Source organism: Moschus berezovskii, chromosome 25, assembly GCF_049115385.1.
Source record: "Moschus berezovskii isolate FMDL1 chromosome 25, NW_MosBer_1.0, whole genome shotgun sequence".
Lineage (NCBI taxonomy): Eukaryota > Metazoa > Chordata > Mammalia > Artiodactyla > Moschidae > Moschus > Moschus berezovskii.
In genome coordinates this window covers 51463315-51481737 of record NC_142484.1, presented here as the reverse complement: position 1 = coordinate 51481737, position 18423 = coordinate 51463315, and the positions used below count along the sequence as shown (strand labels likewise).

Here is an 18423-nt window from a genome sequence, read left to right as displayed (position 1 = left end):
AGAAAGAAGCTGAATATACAGGAGAAGAGAAGTGACTTTGCAAGTTACAAATAAGATTAAGATGAGCTGTCCAGACAGTGAGTTCTCTGGGCATGTAGAGAGAGTGAAGACAGCCAGAAATACGTCACAAAAGAAGGGAAACTAAGGTAGAGTCTTTTGAATGATAGAATTTATGCAAGTGAATTTGAAAGAGAGGGAAATTTTAGATGCAGGGGTTACTGCAAAGCATCTGCCATAAAGCAGAGTGACGAGAGCAGAGTGAATGACAGGTGAGGGGTTTGCGTGGGGCATGAGCACTTCCACAGAGCAGTGGAGAGAGGGCCGGAGCAAACCGGATGTCCTCTGCAGAGGTCCTCCAGTCTGTCTGAGCTTTACTTGATTGGCAATGGGAGCAACTGGAGATTTTGGAGCAGATAAGATGACAATGAAAATGACTATTTTAAAGGTTTTGGAGTATCAGTGCGTATGCTGAGAAAAAAACTCAAGGGAGCCAATGTGAGATAGAGGATGCTGCACAGATAGATAGGAGGCTGATACTATGGTCTAAACACAAGGCGAGGAGCACACGCATGCAGTGTGGTTGTGGGAAGAAAGGAAAGGAAAAGATGAAATAAAGGTGAAGGAAAGGAAGGTTACACAGTCAGGATGAACAAGATAAGAGGAAGAGGCAGAAGAAGAAGACACAGCCGGCATGTCTGCAAGAGCGGTGGTACCAGTGACAGAAGCAGAGGAGGGATAGTACTCGTTGGAAGTTATGTTATTGTAATTCACAGGTTTGAAATTTGGTATTTCGTGTATATAGTTTATATGGTAACTCCACTGATTAACCTACTCGGTTCACTAGATACTCCATTCCTTACTCATGCCAGATATCAGAGCTTACTATTTGCAGAGACTATTCATAGTGACGTCAGCAAGAGAGAGAGGGATGCTCATTCTGCAAAGAAAACAGTTAGCTCTTTGTTACTTTGTAGCACGCCATCTGGGACTCCAATATTGGTAAGTAAGGAGTTTACCTGTGCCTCCTTCGGTTGCTGGACCTCTGGGGAAGAAAGTACAATGGCTAAGAGAGAAATGAGCTTGAGCAGCAAACAGCTTCTGAAGACTTTTAAGGCTGGTTGATTATTTCTGGGAACTTGGCTGAAGACTGTGCTATCTTTTCTGGGGAGATGGGTGGATGAATGGGCTAGAGACAATACAATAAAGCTCCATAATTAAGGCATTTAATTATGGATGTGCGGAGGTGTATTCCCAGTCAACTCCCTTCTCTTTCCACAGTGACTCTGAGCACTACTTCACATAAGGCGACAACAGAATAGGAGGGAAATACTGGAAGGCTCGGTACACAGAGTATGTTGATGCAACTTTTACTCGAAGAAAGAGATTCTCTGAGGCAGAAGCCCACCTTGGAATTCTGGGTACAGTGAAATATCTGTCACATTTGGAACGAGGGAGATGTTTCAGTGGGACGTGTAATCTAATAGGGAGTGACTCTTCTGCTTCCATTCACTTCTCTGTCTCTTTTCATCTCTTCCTCCTCCTTTCAACATTTCTTAGGTCCCGTCATCAAGGCAGAGGTGGGTGACACTCTGTTAGTGACATTTGCCCACAAAGCTGACAAGGTCTACAGTATTTTGCCCCATGGTGTGATCTATGACAAAGCTTCTGATGCAGCCCCAAACGTAGATGGTAAGTCCTAGTGTGTGCCTTGGGAGGATCCTGGGCCCTTTACTTGGCAGCCCTGTGAGCTTGAGCAGCTATTTCAACTTTCTGAACCTTACTGTTCTCCTCTCTCAAGTACAGAGAATGATGCTCACTTCACAGGGCTTTGGGAAGGGATAGATGGGCTTCCTTGGTGGCTCAGACAGTAAAGAATCTGCCTGCCATGCAGGAGACCTGCGTTCAATCCCAGGGTCAGGAAAATCCCCTGGGGAAGAGAATGGCTATCCATTCCAGTATTCTTTCGTGGAGAATTCCATAGATAGAGGAGCCTGGGGGGCGCTACATACAGTCCATGGGGTCGCAAAGAGTCGGACACAACTGAGCGACTCTCACTTCAGACAGAATTCAGGACACGGACTGGCGCACAGTAGATACTTAGGAAATGTTAATGCCATTCCTTTACTCTCAGTCACATAATAAATCTCAAAGTGGGTTACTTTCACTGTCTCACTCCTCTAAGATGGAGAGTTTTCTGCTGCAGTTGCATGGGATTCTCTGGGTAAGGCTAAGGGGAAAATCTGATTTCCGACATTTTGTTGAAATGAAACTCTTACACATGGGCTTTCCTTTGTCTCTATGCGCAGATATTTATTTAAAACTTTTGTGGGCTTAACATCATATATGTATCCCCCAGTCACAGAGGCTGTCTACATGTAAGAAGAGCAGCTTCTACCCAGTGGCTGCAGGAACTATACTTCCATTCATAATACTGTTCTTGGGAAATCCCGGCTGTGTGGGAAGCCTTTCTCATCGCTATAGCAGACACCATGACTTCTGAGATACTTCTTTATTCCCAAGTATGAGGCTGGTCCCAGTCCAGAGCAGGCTTTGTGGTGCTGGGGAGGGAACAGAGAAGGAAAGGATGGAGGCAGTATTCCCCAATTCCCTAGTCTTCCCCACCCTGTACCCCCTGCCTGCTGCAGCAACGTCTCCCGTGCCCGCATTCTCTTCCTTGGTCAAAATGCTCACGATGACTTTTGCAGAAAGAACCGTAATGACAGCTGAAACCTGTTGTACATCTCAGAAAACTTACTGCGTACCTGTTTGCAAGCCCTGGACAAAATGCAGGAAGTCTCTGACCTCAGTCTAGTTGAAGAGATTCAATGTGTTCATTTGACAATACAATGTGAAGGTCAAGTACAAAGTCTTTGGAATCAGCCCTGGGTTTAATCCCAGATCTTCCATTTACCAGCTTTGTTACCTTGTGCCTTTGCTTACCTCCTCTAACTTGGAGTTATTTGGGTTATTTCCTAGTTCAACCTTCTAGATTTAAAACTCTGTAAAGGTAGGTCTCTTGTTTAACTTCTTGGGGTATCCTCTGAACCGCTAAATATAGTAAATTCCACATCATAGAAGGTATTAAATGATATTTTATGGATTTACATTTATATATAAATGGGTAATTATCAGCCTTTAAGATAATTTAAAGACAATTATCACTCTTTTAATATTTGCTAAACTTGAGATTTGAGTAAGAAGTAGTATCTATGAAGATATTAAGCATAAACTGTGAAAAAGATAGTCCTTTGATATATAAGCATCTATCTCGTAAAACAGCAGATGGTGGCACTGACCTCTGATAGCATACAGTGGAAACAACTGTCCTTCCACAAAGCACATCATCAGACAGAGAGGCATCCTGAGCTGGAAGACCCAGTCTGACAAGTTTCTCATTCCTGGCTGTTGCTTTGAATAGCTGTTTTACTTGTCTCCGCAGGATTTCTGAAGCCAGGGGCACATGTTAAGCCAGGTGAGATCTTCACATACAGGTGGACGGTGCCTGAAAGTGTTGGCCCAACAGCTGATGACCCACCCTGTCTGACTTATCTTTACTTCTCAGCGGTTGAACCAATCAAGGACACGAGCTCTGGCCTTGTAGGGCCTTTGCTAGTCTGTAAAAGGGGCGTTCTCAATGCTGATGCAACACAGGTAGGCCTCAAAGGTCGCCGGGCTCACAGGGTTGTCTGTGAGGGAGGTCAGGACTGTGGCTAGAGAGTGAATAGTAATCGTCCATTACAAAAGTGAATTTTTTCCTCAGTGCTACTTCTACATAATGAAGATTTTATTTTATTTTTCATAAATTTAAGATGCAAATTTTAATTTAAGTTAATTTTACTGTAAATTGAAGACCTGAAAGTTACTGATGCCTATGCAGAAAGCCAGGATCTCTGCTTGTTTGGCTGGAATTTGGTGACTCTTTCCCTGGGCTTTGCTTTGATTCTAGAATCTCCGGAGACCTATATAGAATGTAAATTAGGATATTTTGGGGGGCAGGGGGCAAATTTTCTCAAGGGCTTCCCAGGTGGTGCTAGTGATACAGAATCTGCCTGCTAATGCAGGTAGACACAAGAGTTGCAGGTTAGATCCCTGAGTCAGGAAGATCCCCCGGAGGAGGGCATGGTAACCCACACCACTATTCTTGCCTGCAAAATCCCATAGACAGAGAAGCCTGGCAGGCTGCAGTCCATATGGTTGCACAGAGTCGGACAAGACTGACGCAACTTAGCGCGCATGCAATTTTCTCAAATTTGTCTACACATTAAACTTACCTGTCCCCCCACCTATAAAAAAAAAACCTGGAGCCCTTTTAGACATCCTTTATTCAGGTGTTTCAGACCAATTAAGTCAGAATCTCCAGGTGATTCCAATGTGCAACCAAGTTTGACAATCACTGTAGCTCAGCACTATAATCTAGGAGTTAATCACTATGACCAAAGAAACAAGGAAACAAGTAGATATTTTCTTGCAAGTCCCAATTTAGAGGCTTTAGATTAAGCCACACTGATTGCGGTGGCAAAGCATAGCATTTCAAGCTATATCTACATGATATTAAACACACTGATAGAAAGAGGGAAAGTCAGCAACTTAATCATTTTGAATTACTTTACCAATCAGAAATAGCAGGCTATTTGTTTAAATGGTATATTTTATATTTGGCATTAATCCTAGTTCTGTAGAAAAGAAGAACCATTAGGATGTATATATAGATAGAAAGAAAATTATGATAAGGAGCAGGCCCACATGACTATGGAGGATGACAAGTTTCAAGATATGCAGGGCGAGTCACAGAAAGAGACTCAGGAGACCCAAAAGGGCAGCAGGGTCTTGAAAGGAAGAGGCTGTGTTTGAGTTTGAGTTCAAAGGCAAGCAAAAGATGATGTTCCAGTTCAAAGGCAAGAAGAATCACCTTTTAATTGTGAAAGGGTCAGATTTTTTGTTGTTCTGTTAAGGCCTTCAAATGACTGGATGAGGCTCCCCCACACTAGGGAGGGCAATCTTCTTCACTTAGTTGCTGGATCAAATGTTAATCTCATCCAAGCACACCCTCATGGAAATATCTAGAAATATGTTTGACCAAATATCTGGGCACCCGAACTAGTTGACACAAAGTTAATGACTACACAGGGTCCTATACCTACCTTCTAGCCTCCTCCTGGGCTAATTTCCCCTTTCACAGACCCAGTTGCCGTACAGATGACTCGGATGATGAGGCTCTCCGACCAAATCCCTCTCAGTGGTTCCTTCTCATCCTGTGGACAAACACGGCCACGGTTAATAACAGTTAACACCAGGCACTTAGTATTTGCTAGAGGATACATCGAATATAGTATCAAATTTAGCCCTCCAGAAAATATGAAGTAGGGACAACTCATATCCTCATTTTGCAAATGAGGGAATTAGGACTTGGAGAAGACAAGTCATTTCTCTCGGTTGTCATAACATGTAAGCAGAATGGCACTAGAACCCAATATCTTTCCAAATATATTTGATCCCTTATTCCCCCTCCAGTTTTAATATTTTATCTTGAAAAATCTTAGGCCTACATTGTTTCTTTCCATAGCCCATGATCTAAAACTATTGCCTTCTAAAACGCCATGTGATAAAAGCAGTAAGTGTCCATAAGGTATAGGAAGAACGTAAAGCAAAGAATACCTTACCTTCAATGAGGAGTTAAGAAAGCATCACAGAGCTGGGACAGCTAAGCTGCCCCTTGAAGTTGGATTAGGGTGGCAGACCATCAGTGTTAAGGGAGAACATGCATCAAGGTCAGAGGCCTGCTGAACACAGCAAGTTCAGATTGCTGCAAGGATCTTGGGCTTGCTTTGGTTCAGGTGTCAGGAGGGAACGTCCAAGAGATGAGGCTGAAAAGGTAGGCAGGGACCAATCACTGTGAATTACATTGTATTGTCCATATTGAGAAGGAGAGAGATGTGATCCGATGGCACTGGTGAGGGTCCCTCTGGAGTAGACGACAGGATGAAGCGTAGATTGAGAGGGAGTCTGTTAGAGGTGGGAAGATGGTTGAGAGACAGAAAACACAGTACTTCTCTGGTTCAGCTTTAAAGAAGAGTAGATTTTGACAATTCAATATGCTTTGTGGTCAGTAATATTCAAATAGATGGTTTAGGAATATCCACAATGGGAATTAGTCCTTCATTATCAACTCAATATAATTTAGCAAAGCCATGAATTACTTGAATTCATTATCTCACTCAAAAACATATATTAAGTGCCTAGTTTTCCAGGCATTTTTGTTGGAACTGGGAATTCAGAGAGATACCCAAAACTTCCCTACCCTATCAAAGCCTACATTACAGTGGGACAGCAGTCACACATTTAAGTGCATACATAAACTATTTTAGGTGGAGATTAGTGCTATGAAGAAGAGTGGAGTGTGGAAAGGTGAGTGAGTTTGCAGGCAGGAGGGAAGATGAGGGACTTTTAGCTAGGTTGGGGCAAAGGCACTCCGGGGAGGTGATATTGGTGCAGGGAATGGAAGGGAATAAGGGAGGGAGCCAGGCAAGACCTAGGAGAACCTTCTAGACAATGGGAACAGCATGTGAAAAGGTCTTGAGGCAGGAATGAAGTAGGTGTGTTCACAGAAGAGCAAAAGACCAGGGTGGCTGGAGTGAGCTAGGGTGTGAATACAAGGAGATGAGGTCAGAGAGGCCGAGGGCAGGACACGGAGTTGAAAGTGACAAAAAGAGCATGGTGCCTGAGAACAGGAGAACCGCAGATTAGGAAAACTTCTGAACAGGGACTTACTTCCTCTGAGGAGGTCACATGGGGAGGGAAAAGGATATAATGAGGAAGATGAATTTATTGGGTGTAGAATGAATTGATCGGAATCTTGATTTCCAAAATGATCCAGCAAATCTATGGCTGATGTTGATCCTCATTTACTTTGTGTTACTTCGTGTTAACTTTGAAAGCAAAGTAGAGCTAAGAAGTCCTCCAAGCATTCATTCATTTCTTTCTTCTCTGTAGAAAGGAATAGACAAGGAATTTTACCTACTAATCACAGTCTTTGATGAGAATCTGAGCAGGTATCTTGATGAAAATATTCAGAAGTTTACCTGGCATCCCTCCAGCGTTGACAAGGAGGACAAAGAATTTGTGAAGTCCAACCGAATGCACGGTATGAAAAATTGTTTCCTCTTGTAAAGTCAAATTATAATCACATTTGAAGTGAAAATGTGTGGAATGCTTTAATTATCTTAAGCTTGGTTTCTTGGGTATTGTCCTTGGTCATGACTGAAATATGCTGTGGCTTCAGCCTCACAAGGCATGGTGAAACTTCTCCATCTCAAGAGATGTGAAACTTAATTAATACTTCTAAAGCACTTCATCAGCTTTAGATAAAATAATACAAAATCTGAACTAGCAAAGGTCACAGTACATAATAAACATAGAAAATTACTGTTATATATCTGTGGGTGTATATACAGATATATATATATATATATATAAAATTTCATCCCAGAGCAACAGAATACACATTCTTTTCAAGTGCAAACAGAACATTCTCCAGGATAGATTATACGCTAAGTCACTAAACAAGCCTCTGTAAATTTAAGAAAACTGAAAACACATCAAGCACCTTTTTTGAAAACAATACTATATAAGACTGGAAATTAACTTTGAGAAAAAAACTACGAAAAAAAACACAACAGGTGAAGGCTGAACAATATACTACTAAACAACCAATGCATCACTGAAGAAATCAAACAGGAAATGAAAAAATACCTAGAGATAAATGCAAATGAAAACATGACAATCCAAAACTTATGAGATAGCAAAAACAGTTCTAAAACAGAATTTAAAAGCTTACTTCAGGAAAAAAGAAAAATTTCAAATAAAACCAGAAATAAGTGAATAGAGACAAAAATAGAAAGGATCAATGAAATTAAAAGCTGGTTCTTTGAAAAGTTAAATAAAACTGATAAATTTTTAACCAGATTCATCAAGAAAAAAAAATGGAGAGGACCCAGATCAATAAAATCAGAAATGAAAAAGGAGAGGTTACAAAAACACCACAGAAATATAAAGGATCATAAAAGACTAATACAAGCATCTATTTGCCAATAAATGGACAACCTGGAAGACATGGACAAATCTTTAGAAATGTACAATCTACTAAGACTTAATCAGGAAGAAATAGAAAATATGAATAGACCACTTATCAGTAAAGAAATTAAGTCAGTAATTTAAAAACTACCAGCAAACAAAAATCCAGGATCAGATGACTTCACCATATGGTAAAATTGGAATTCTACCGAATATTTAGAGAAGAGTTAACACCTACATTTTAAAACTATTCCAAATAATTGCAGAGGAAAAAATGCTTCCAAACTCATTCTATTAGTCCACCATCACCCTGATACCAAAACCAGACAAAAGTATCACACAGAAAAAGGAAAATTACCGGCCAAAATCACTGGTGAACATAGATGCAAAAATCCCCAACAAAATATTAACCAACTGAATCTAATAATGCATTAAAAGGATAATGTACGATGATCAAGTAGAATTATCTTAGGGATGCAAGGATTTTTCAATACCCACAAAACAATCAATGTGGTCTACCACATTAACACGCTGAAGAGTAAAAACAGTATGGTCCTCTCAATAGATCCAGAAAAAGCTTTTGACAAAGTTCACCACCCATTTTTGATAAAAAATTCTCCAGAAAGTGGGCATAGAGGGAACATACCTTAATATAATAAAAGCCAACTGTGACAAATTCACAGCCAACATTATACTCAATGGTGGAAAGCGGAAAGCAGGTCCTCTAAGATTAGGAACAAGACAAGGATACCCACTCTTGCCAGTTTTATTCAACGTAATGATGGAAGTCTAAGTCACAGTAATCCAAAGAAAAGGACATAAGTCATCCAAATTGGAAAGGGAGAAGTAAAACTATTACTGTTTTCAGGTGGCATACAATACACAGAAAATCCTAATGAAGTCACCAGAAAACTACTAGAGCTCATCAATGAATTTAGGAAGGCTGCAAAATACAAAATTAATATACAGAGATCTGTTGCATTTATACACACTAACAGTGCATTATAAGAAAGAGAAATTAAGAAGACAATCTCACTTACCATCTCATCAAAAAGAATAAAAGACCTGGGAATAAACCTATCTTGAGAGGCAAAGGACTTGTACTCAGAAAACTATATGACATTGATGAAGGAAACTGAAGATGGAAAAGACGAAAACAGATGACAAAGATATACTGTGATCTTGGATAGGAAGAATCAATATTTTTGTTTGTTTGTTTTTGGTTTTTTGTTTTCAGTTTTATTTATTTTTTTACTTTACAATATTGTATTGGTTTTGCCATGCATTGACATGAATCTGCCCCGGGTATACATGTGTTCCCCATCTTGAACCCCACTCCTATCTCCCTCCGCATCCCATCCCTCTGGGTCATCCCAGTGCACCCGTCCTGAGCATCCTGTATCATGCATCAAACCTGGACTGGCGATTCGTTTCACATATGATAATATACATGTTTCAATGCCATTCTCCCATATCATCCCACCCTCGCCTTCTCCCACAGAGTCCAAAAGACTGTTCTATACATCTGTGTCTCTTTTGCTGTCTTGCATACAGGGTTATCATTACCATCTTTCTAAATTCCATATATATACTTTAGTATCCTGTATTGGTGTTTTCTTTCTGGCTTACTTCACTCTGTATAATAGGCTTCAGTTTCATCCCTCATTAGAACTGCTTCAAATGTATTCTTTTTAATTGCTGAGTAATATTCCATTGTGTATATGTACCACAATTTTCTTATCCATTCTTCTGCCGATGGACATCTCGGTTGCTTCCATGTCCTGGCTATTATAAACAGTGCTGTGATGAACATTGGAGTACACGTGGCTCTTTCAATTCTGGTTTCCTCAGAGTGTATGCCCAGCAGTGGGATTGCTGGGTCACATGGCAGTTCTATTTCCAGTTTTTTAAGGCATCTCCACACTGTTCTCCATAGTGGCAGTACTAGTTTGCATTCCCACCAACAGCGTAAGAGGGTTCCCCTTTGTCCACACCCTCTCCAGCATTTATTGCTTGTAGACTTTTGGATAGCAGCCATTCTGACTGGCGTGAAATGGTACCTCATTGTGGTTTTGATGTGCATTTCTCTGATAATGAGTGATATTGAGCATCTTTTCATGTGTTTGTTAGACATCGGTATGTCTTCTTAGGAGAAATGTCTGTTTAGTTCTTTGGCCCACTTTTTGATTGGGTCGTTTATTTTTCTGGATTGAGCTGCAGGAGTTGCTTGTATATTTTTGAGATTGATTCTTTGTCAGTTGCTTCGTTTGCTATTATTTTCTCCCATTCTGAAGGCTGTCTTTTCACCTTGCTTATAGTTTCCTTTGTTGTGCAGAAGCTTTTAATTTTAATTAGATCCCATTTGTTTATTTTTGCTTTTACTTCCAATATTCTGGGAGGTGGGTCATGGAGGATCCTTCTGTGATTTATGTCCGAGAGTGTTTTGTCTATGTTCTCCTCTAGGAGTTTTATAGTTTCTGGTCTTACATTTAGATCTTTAATCCATTTTGAGTTTATTTTTGTGTATGGTGTTAGAAAATGATCTAGTTTCATTCTTTTCCAAGTGGTTGACCAGTTTTCCCAGCACCACTTGTTAAAGAGATTGTCTTTTCTCCATTGTATATTCTTGCCTCCTTTGTCAAAGGTAAGGTGTCCATAGGTGCGTGGATTTATCTCTGGGCTTTCTATTCTATTCCTTTGATCTATATTTCTGTCTTTGTGCCAGTTCCATACTGGCTTGATGACTGTGGCTTTGTAGTAGAGACTGAAGTCCGGCAGGTTGATTCTCCCAGTTCCATTCGTCTTTCTCAAGATTGCTTTGGCTATTTGACGGGTATTTTTGTATTTCCATACAAATTAAAGCGTCTGCCTCCAATGCGGGAGACCCGGGTTCGATCCCTGGGTCGGGAAGATCCCCTGGAGAAGGAAACGGTAACCCACTCCAGTATTCTTGCCTGGAGAATCCCATGGACGGAGAAGCCTGGTAGGCTACAGTCCACCGGGTCGCAAAGAGTCAGACACGACTGAGTGACGGAATGGAAATGGATACAAATTGTGAAATTATTTGTTCTAGTTCTGTGAAAAACACCGTTGGTAGCTTGATAGGGATTGCATTGAATCTATAGATTGCTTTGGGTAATATACTCATTTTTACTATATTGAAGGAATCAATATTTTTAAATGACCGTTCTGCTCAAGGCAATCTACAGATTCAATGCAATCTCTATCAAAATATCAAGGGCATTTTTCACAGAACTAAAACAAATAATTTTAGAATTTGTATAGACATACAGAAGACCCCAAAAAGCCAAACGAATCTTGAGAAAGAACAGAGCTGAAGGACTCAATGCTGACTGACTGCAGATAATCAAGGGGCTTCCCGGGTGCTAGTGGTAAAGAATCTGCCTGCCAATGCAGGAGACATAAGGGACACAGCATTCGATCCCTGGGTTGGGAAGATTCCCAGAGGAGGGTAAAGCAATTTACTCCAGTATTCTTGCCTGGAGAATCCCATGGATAGAGGAGCCTGGAGGGCTACAGTCCATAGGGTCACAAAGAGTTGGACATGACTGAAGTGGCTTAGCATAGTAATCAAAATAGTTTGGCACTGGCACAAACCCAGACACAGATCAATGGAACAGAATAGGCTAAAAATAAACCCATGTGCTTCTGTAAATTACTCTATGACAAAGGAGGCAAGAATATAGAAAGGAGAAAAGACAGTCTCTACAATAATTGTTTCAGGGAAAACTGGACAACTACATGTAAAAGAATGAAATTAGAAGATTCTCTAACACCAGTATACAAAAATAAAATGAATGAAAGATCTAAATGTAAGACTGGATACAGTGAAATTCGCAGAGAAAAACAGAGGCAGAACACTCTTTGACATAAATCCCAGCAATAGTTTTTTGGATCTGTCTCCTAAAGAAAAAAAAGTAAAAATAAGCAAATGAGATCTAATTAAATTGAAAAGCTTGTGCACAGCAAAGGAAACCATCAACAAAATGAAAAAACAACCTACTGAATGGGAGAAAATGTTTGCAAATGATATGCCTGACAAGAGATTAATAGTCAACAAATATAAGCAACTTGTACAACTCAAGATCAAACAAACAAACAATATGATTAAAACCAATACAATATTGTAAAGTAATTAGCCTCCAATTAAAATTTTAAGAAAAATGGGGCAGAAGAACTGAAGAGACATTTTTTCCAAAGAGGAAATGCAGATGGCCAACCAACAGGCACCTGAAAAGATGCTCAACAACATTGCTCCATCAGAGAAATGCAAATCAAAACCACAATGAGATATCAGCTCACGTCAGAATAGCTATCATCAAAAAGAACACAAACAGCAAATGTTAGAGAGGTTGTGGAGAAAAGGGGACCGTTATACACATTGGTGGAAATGTAAGTTGGTGCAGCCATTGTGAAAAACAGTATGGAAGTATCTCAGAAAAATAAAACTAGAACTACCATATGACCCAACAATTTCAGTTCTGGAAACAAAAACCCCAAAACCACTAATTCAAAATGATGCATGCAGCCCAATGTTCATGTATATATACATACATACATACATATACATATATATATGTAAGGAATAAAACTCAGACATAAAAAAGGAATGAAATTCTGCCATCTACAACTACATGGATGGAACTAGAGAATATTATGCTTAGTGAAATAAGTCAGACATAGAAAGACAAATATCGTATGCTTTCACTTTATATGTGGAATCTAAAACATAGAACAAATGAATACACACAACAACAATGAAAAAACAGATTCACAGATACAGAGAACAAACTAATGGTTATCGGTGGGGAGAGGAAAGGGTGAAGGGGTAAGATAAGGCTATGGGATTAAGAAAAAAAACTGCTATGAATAAAATAAATAAGCTACAAGGGTATACTATACAACATATGGAAATATTGCCATTATTTTATATTAACTTTAAATGGAGTATAATTTATAAACATATTGAGTCACCATGTTATACACTTAAAACTAATATAATATTATAAATCAAATATGTTTCAATAAAAATTTATTTCAATGCCTAAAGCAAACATGGCAAGATAACAGACCTTGTTTTAAGACCAAGCATAGCATCTATTTATTGCCTTTAAACATTATGAGAAAATAGTGAAATAGCCTTCCCCTTCTCTCCTAAAGAAGTGCAAAAGAATGTCTCTCTTTCTCCCATGGAAGCCTAAAAATGTTCAAGGCTCCAAGTGACCCACAGCACCAGCTCAGAATTCTGTGGTCTCGGATGCTCTGTTGCAACTGAACCCCTTCTTGGACCAATGGAAAACAAGGATTAATGCACTTCCAACATCATCTTCTACAACAATAATTTGTTATAACTGAAGACAAAATTTGTTCCCAACCTTTCTAATAGCCCATATAAAGGTAAACTAAGCTATAAATTAGGAAACATAGCAATTCCTTAATGGAAAAGCTAGGGTGCAAAAGGAATCTATATACAGAGAAGCCTATATATAGAAAACAGAAAGCAACCTAATGGATCATGTCAAATCCAGTCCCTTGCTGGTTTGGCAATTTGAAATACATCTGTATATTTTAAACCTGCAGAATATGTCATGTTTAAGGCAAAATTCAAGGAAATTATGTATTTAGTTTAAGCTTCACGTTAATCATAAATTAAATTTTGTCTCCAGTCTTGCTTGCATGAGTAGGAGAAAGTTGGCCACAATACCAAAGAGAAAATGCCTTACCTGGCATACAGTGTTTGCATTGCTCGTGTTATACAGTCTATGTTCCAATCTGCTTGTTGACTGTATAAATGAATGAATGAATGTTCCAGAAAAAGAGGCTTTTCTGGAGGGGGTGAGGGCATGCCACACAGCTTTGTGGTATCTTAATTCCCTGACCTGGGCCTCCAGCAGTGAGAATGTGGAATCCTAACTGCTGGATCACCAGGGAGTTCCCAGGAAAGAGAAGTGTTAAACTGGAGTTCCTAGGCAACAGAGAATTCTCTACCAGCCAGCCGAGGACTAAATTGTTAGCACAACAATTTACAATGAGATGGAGAGGAGGTCAGAGGGGGGTTCAGGATGGGGAACACATGTACATCCATGGCTGATTCATGTCAATGTATGGCAAAACCACCACAATATTGTCAAGTATTTAGCTTCCAATTAAAATAAATAAATTAAAAAAAATTTACAATGACATCTCTAACATTCAATGGACAAGACAGTTTATTTGCAACAGTATGGTCAAAGATTTCCTTCAGAAAGTGTGATATTCTTCTCAGCAGCTCCAGGCCTTATTGGAACTTCTGCTAATAATTCCAGATATTTGAGTAAAATTACCAAACACCACTCATTCCGCAGATAAAGAAACAAGAGGTAATTTTACTTGACAATGAGATTCTAACAGGAGACCATTTACGTGTGTGGTGGATGGGCTGTAGGAGGAGTGGAGTAGGGGGTGTCTCTCTCCGGGACATCAAGCCTTAGACGAGTTAGGCGCAGTTGCCCCTCAGTGTACTCAGTCATAGCAGTCATCCCCCAGAGGGGCGCATGTAGCCGCTGTCAGTGACTTGAGGTTGATGTCAAAGAGAAAAGCAATTTGCACTTCTTTAGGTACAAAGACTTTTCATATCTAAGTGATCATTATTCAAAGTCTTGTCAGTTATTTTACTGAGGTTGGAAAATCAAAATTATCATAAGGCAAAATTATTTATTCAAGGACTAATCTCTTAAATAATCATGATGGTGTGATCACTCACGTACAGCCAGACATCCTGCAATGTGAAGTCAAGTGGGACTTAGAAAGCATCCCTATGAACAAAGCTAGTGGAGGTGATGCAATTCCAGGTGAGCTATTTCAAATCCTGAAAGATGATGCAGTGAAAGTGTTGCACTCAATATGCCACCAAATTTGGAAAACACAACAGTGGCCACAGGACTGGAAAAGGTCAGTTTTCATTCCAATCCCAAAGAAAGGCAATGCCAAAGAATGCTCAAACTACCGCACAATTGCACTCATCTCACACGCTAGTAAAGTCATGCTTAAAATTCTCCAAGCCAGGCTACAGCAATATGTGAACCGTGAACTTCCAGATGTTCAAGCTGGTTTTAGAAAAGGCAGAGGAACCAGAGATCAAATTGCCAACATCCGCTGGATCATGGCAAAAGCAAGAGAGTTCCAGAAAAACATCTATTTCTGCTTTATTGACTGTGCCAAAGCCTTTGACTGTGTGGATCACAATAAACTGTGGAAAATTCTTCAAGAGATGGGAATCCCAGACCACCTGACCTGCCTCTTGAGAAACCTATATGCAGGTCAGGAAGCAACAGTTAGAACTGGGCATGGAACAACAGACTGGTTCCAAATAGGAAAAGGAGTACGTCAAGGTTATATATTGTCACCCTGCTTATTTAACTTCAATGCAGAGTACATCATGAGGAACGCTGGGCTGGAAGAACCACAAGCTGGAATCAGGGTTGCCGCGAGAAATATCAATAACCTCAGATATGCAGATGACACCACCCTTATGGCAGAAACTGAAAAGGAACTAAAAGCCTCTTGATGAAAGGAAAGAAAAGAGTGAAAAAGTTGGCTTAAAGCTCAACATTCAGAGAACTAAGATCATGGCATCTGGTCCCATCACTTCATGGAAAATAGATGGGGAAACAGTGGAAACAGTGTCAAACTTTATTTTTGGGGGGCTCCAAAATCACCGCACATGGTGATTGCAGCCATGAAATTAAAAGACACTTACTCCTTGGAAGCAAAGTTATGACCTACCTAGATAGCATATTAAAAAGCTGAGACATTACTTTGCCAACAAAGGTCCATCTAGTCAAGGCTATGGTTTTTCTACTGGTCATGTATGGATGTGAGAGTTGGACTGTGAAGAAAGTTGAGCACCGAAGAATTGATGCTTTTGAACTGTGGTGCTGGAGAAGATTCTTGAGAGTCCATTGGACTGCAAGGAGATCCAACCAGTCCATCCTAAAGGAGATCAGTCCTGGGTGTTCATTGGAGTTCAGTTCAGTTCAGTTGCTCAGTCGTGTCCGACTCTCCGCGACCCCATTCATTGGAGGGACTGATGCTAAACCTGAAACCCCAATACTTTGGCCACCTCATGCGAAGAGTTGACTCACTGGAAAAGACTCTGATGCTGGGAGAGATTGAGGGCAGGAGAAGGGGATGACAAAGGATGAGATGGCTGGATGGCATCACCGACTCGACGCACATGAGTTTGGGTGAACTCTGGGAGTTGGTGATGGACAGGGAGGCCTGGCGTGCTGTGATTCATGGGGTCGCAAAGAGTCGGCCACGACTGAGCGACTGAACTGACTGACTGACCCTCTTAAAACTTAGTGTCCCTTCCCCACTCCTCAAATCCCTCTTCACTGATTTGACATGCAAATATAATGTCAACCAATTGTAAGTCTTTCAAGTGATGCAATATCTATAAAATTAGTGAAGGGATGTCTGATAACTTCTAGAATGAAATGCAAAGCCATTGGCAAATGAGGATGTGACAGAATTAAATGAATAACTGAGGAAAAGACACTTAACAAGGGAGATGACAGGATAAGAGCCGGAAAAGAAAATGACTTCCATATCAAGAGTTTAAAAAAAAGACTTTGGGGAAATTCATGAAATCTGTAAATATTTTTTCAAGGATGATGCTCTTTATAATCTGCAAACAAAAATATGAAATGAAGGATATGATACAATGCTATCAAATAATTTTGTCAGAAAAAAATTGCTTCAGAAAACAACCTGTTTATTTCTTATTAATTCTTAGAATTCATGTCCTGTGTATACATTGTTATATAGAACAGTTTCACAGTTTTAGTGTATTTTCATTATTTATTATTAATTTCAGTCTCCATTTAAATTTGATATACCACCTGAGTTTTTCCTAGTACTCTTTATTCTCTGATAATAGGATCTTCTGTAAATTTTTAACTTGAACACCACTGCCTCCATATGCACTGATAATCCTCCACTAAGGTGATGTGTTTTCAGCACATCTACAAAATAATAGTGGGCTCTGCTCTCCTTTTCCTTCCATTTAGCTATTAATGGCTATATGTATGGCAACCAGCCAGGCCTAACCATGTGCAAAAAGGATAGAGTCTCCTGGCATCTGATTGGAATGGGCACCGACACGGACATGCATGGAGTTTATTTTCAAGGGAACACCATCCACCTACGAGGGACTCACCGGGACTCTCTGGCGCTGTTTCTGCATGTCTCCACAACGGCATTCATGCAGTCAGACCGTGCAGGTAAACTTGGCAGGGACAGCTCAGGTGACCAGATTCCTATCTTCAGGCAGGTATTCTTAGGGTCTTCCCCCAGAAGAAACTGGTTGAATCTGGGCATTTCTGGGGGTGCAGAAGGAAACAGAGCCTTGAGTAGAATCAGAGAATCCTAACTATTGTATTTCAAACACATAATGTGAAGGACAGAGGAAAAGCATCTAATAACATCCAGAAAGCAGAAGCAGGAGTCCTCTAAATGACCTGGCCTCACAAATTCTAGGAGAATGCTCTTGATTTCTATCCATGAACAATTCAGCTCCAAGAAAGAGTACTTTTGTTTGCTTGTTTATTCTCTTTAAACACAAACTTCATTTTAGTTGCTGCTCAGAAGCATCAACCAGACATGAGCAGCCTGGTGGTTGCTTCCAGGTTGTAGATGTGAACTTGTCTCCCCTCTCGAGAGATTGATAGTGGTCTCTTGATGAGTCCAAACAGGGACTTGCCTATTGTCATTCTCTTGGGTGCCCAGAAAGCAAGCTGTATTGGATCCGGAGTCCATGGAGAGCCCATCGAAGTGCCAGTACCCATCCCTTCTTTTAGAGATTAACAAGTTAATTAGGTCACTGGGGCATTTTAATAAAAGATAAAGAGTAATATTTGGCAACATATGCTCTCTGATGAAAAAGAAGACTAGTAAATGCTGTGGATATTCAACATGTTTCTCCAAACCAACTTTTTCATTGGTCTTAAAATGAAACCAATATGCTACTCAAGAGAAGTACTTGCCTGCTCTGTCTCCTTTATGAATCGGTATTTACTTCTTTCTGTCACACTGGAACTGCATTTTAGATGCCACTCTCTGTCACTGGTTAAGAATTTGAGACTTGAGGGAAAAGAATTCAAAGAGAAAAGCAGATAGAGCTCTTCAAAGCTACTCTTTTCTATTAACAAGTAGTAAATATGACTTACGTCACCTGTTTACACATTAAACATTTCTACCTGAGACAAATCTAAAATTTTAAGTCATCAAAGAAGTGTATAGAAAACATATGGACCCTGGGAGCCACCTAACCCCGCCTCAACATTCACTTCT

At 40.0% G+C, this 18423-nt stretch overlaps 2 protein-coding genes and 1 long non-coding RNA gene across 12 annotated transcripts in view; 2 read left to right on the top strand and 1 right to left on the bottom strand.

Moving 5' to 3' along the window:
- The window catches only part of LOC148773951 (uncharacterized), a 145631-nt gene that overhangs the window by 12194 nt on the left and 115014 nt on the right, over positions 1-18423 (top strand). The window lies entirely within an intron of this gene.
- Positions 646-18423, top strand: part of LOC148773952 (ferroxidase HEPHL1-like) — a 39589-nt gene continuing 21811 nt past the window's right edge. The window contains exons 1-6 of the mRNA XM_088832019.1: positions 646-709; positions 1305-1418; positions 1558-1689; positions 3440-3651; positions 6991-7141; positions 17142-17354. Of these exons, the coding sequence (XP_088688145.1) occupies positions 646-709; positions 1305-1418; positions 1558-1689; positions 3440-3651; positions 6991-7141; positions 17142-17354 (886 nt within the window). The remainder of the gene's footprint in view (positions 710-1304; positions 1419-1557; positions 1690-3439; positions 3652-6990; positions 7142-17141; positions 17355-18423) is intronic.
- LOC148773950 (ferroxidase HEPHL1-like) overlaps positions 2535-18423 on the bottom strand; it is a 158439-nt gene continuing 142550 nt past the window's right edge. For 6 of the 9 annotated variants that reach the window (XR_016036283.1, XR_016036281.1, XR_016036289.1 and 3 more), the window contains 6 exons: positions 17291-17453; positions 7080-7308; positions 6769-6984; positions 5661-6060; positions 5142-5252; positions 2535-2558 (listed from right to left, as the gene is read on the bottom strand). The gene's annotated coding sequence lies outside the window, so the exon portion shown is untranslated. The remainder of the gene's footprint in view (positions 2559-5141; positions 5253-5660; positions 6061-6768; positions 6985-7079; positions 7309-17290; positions 17454-18423) is intronic. The other 3 variants (XR_016036282.1, XR_016036285.1, XR_016036286.1) reach the window with 3 other exon arrangements.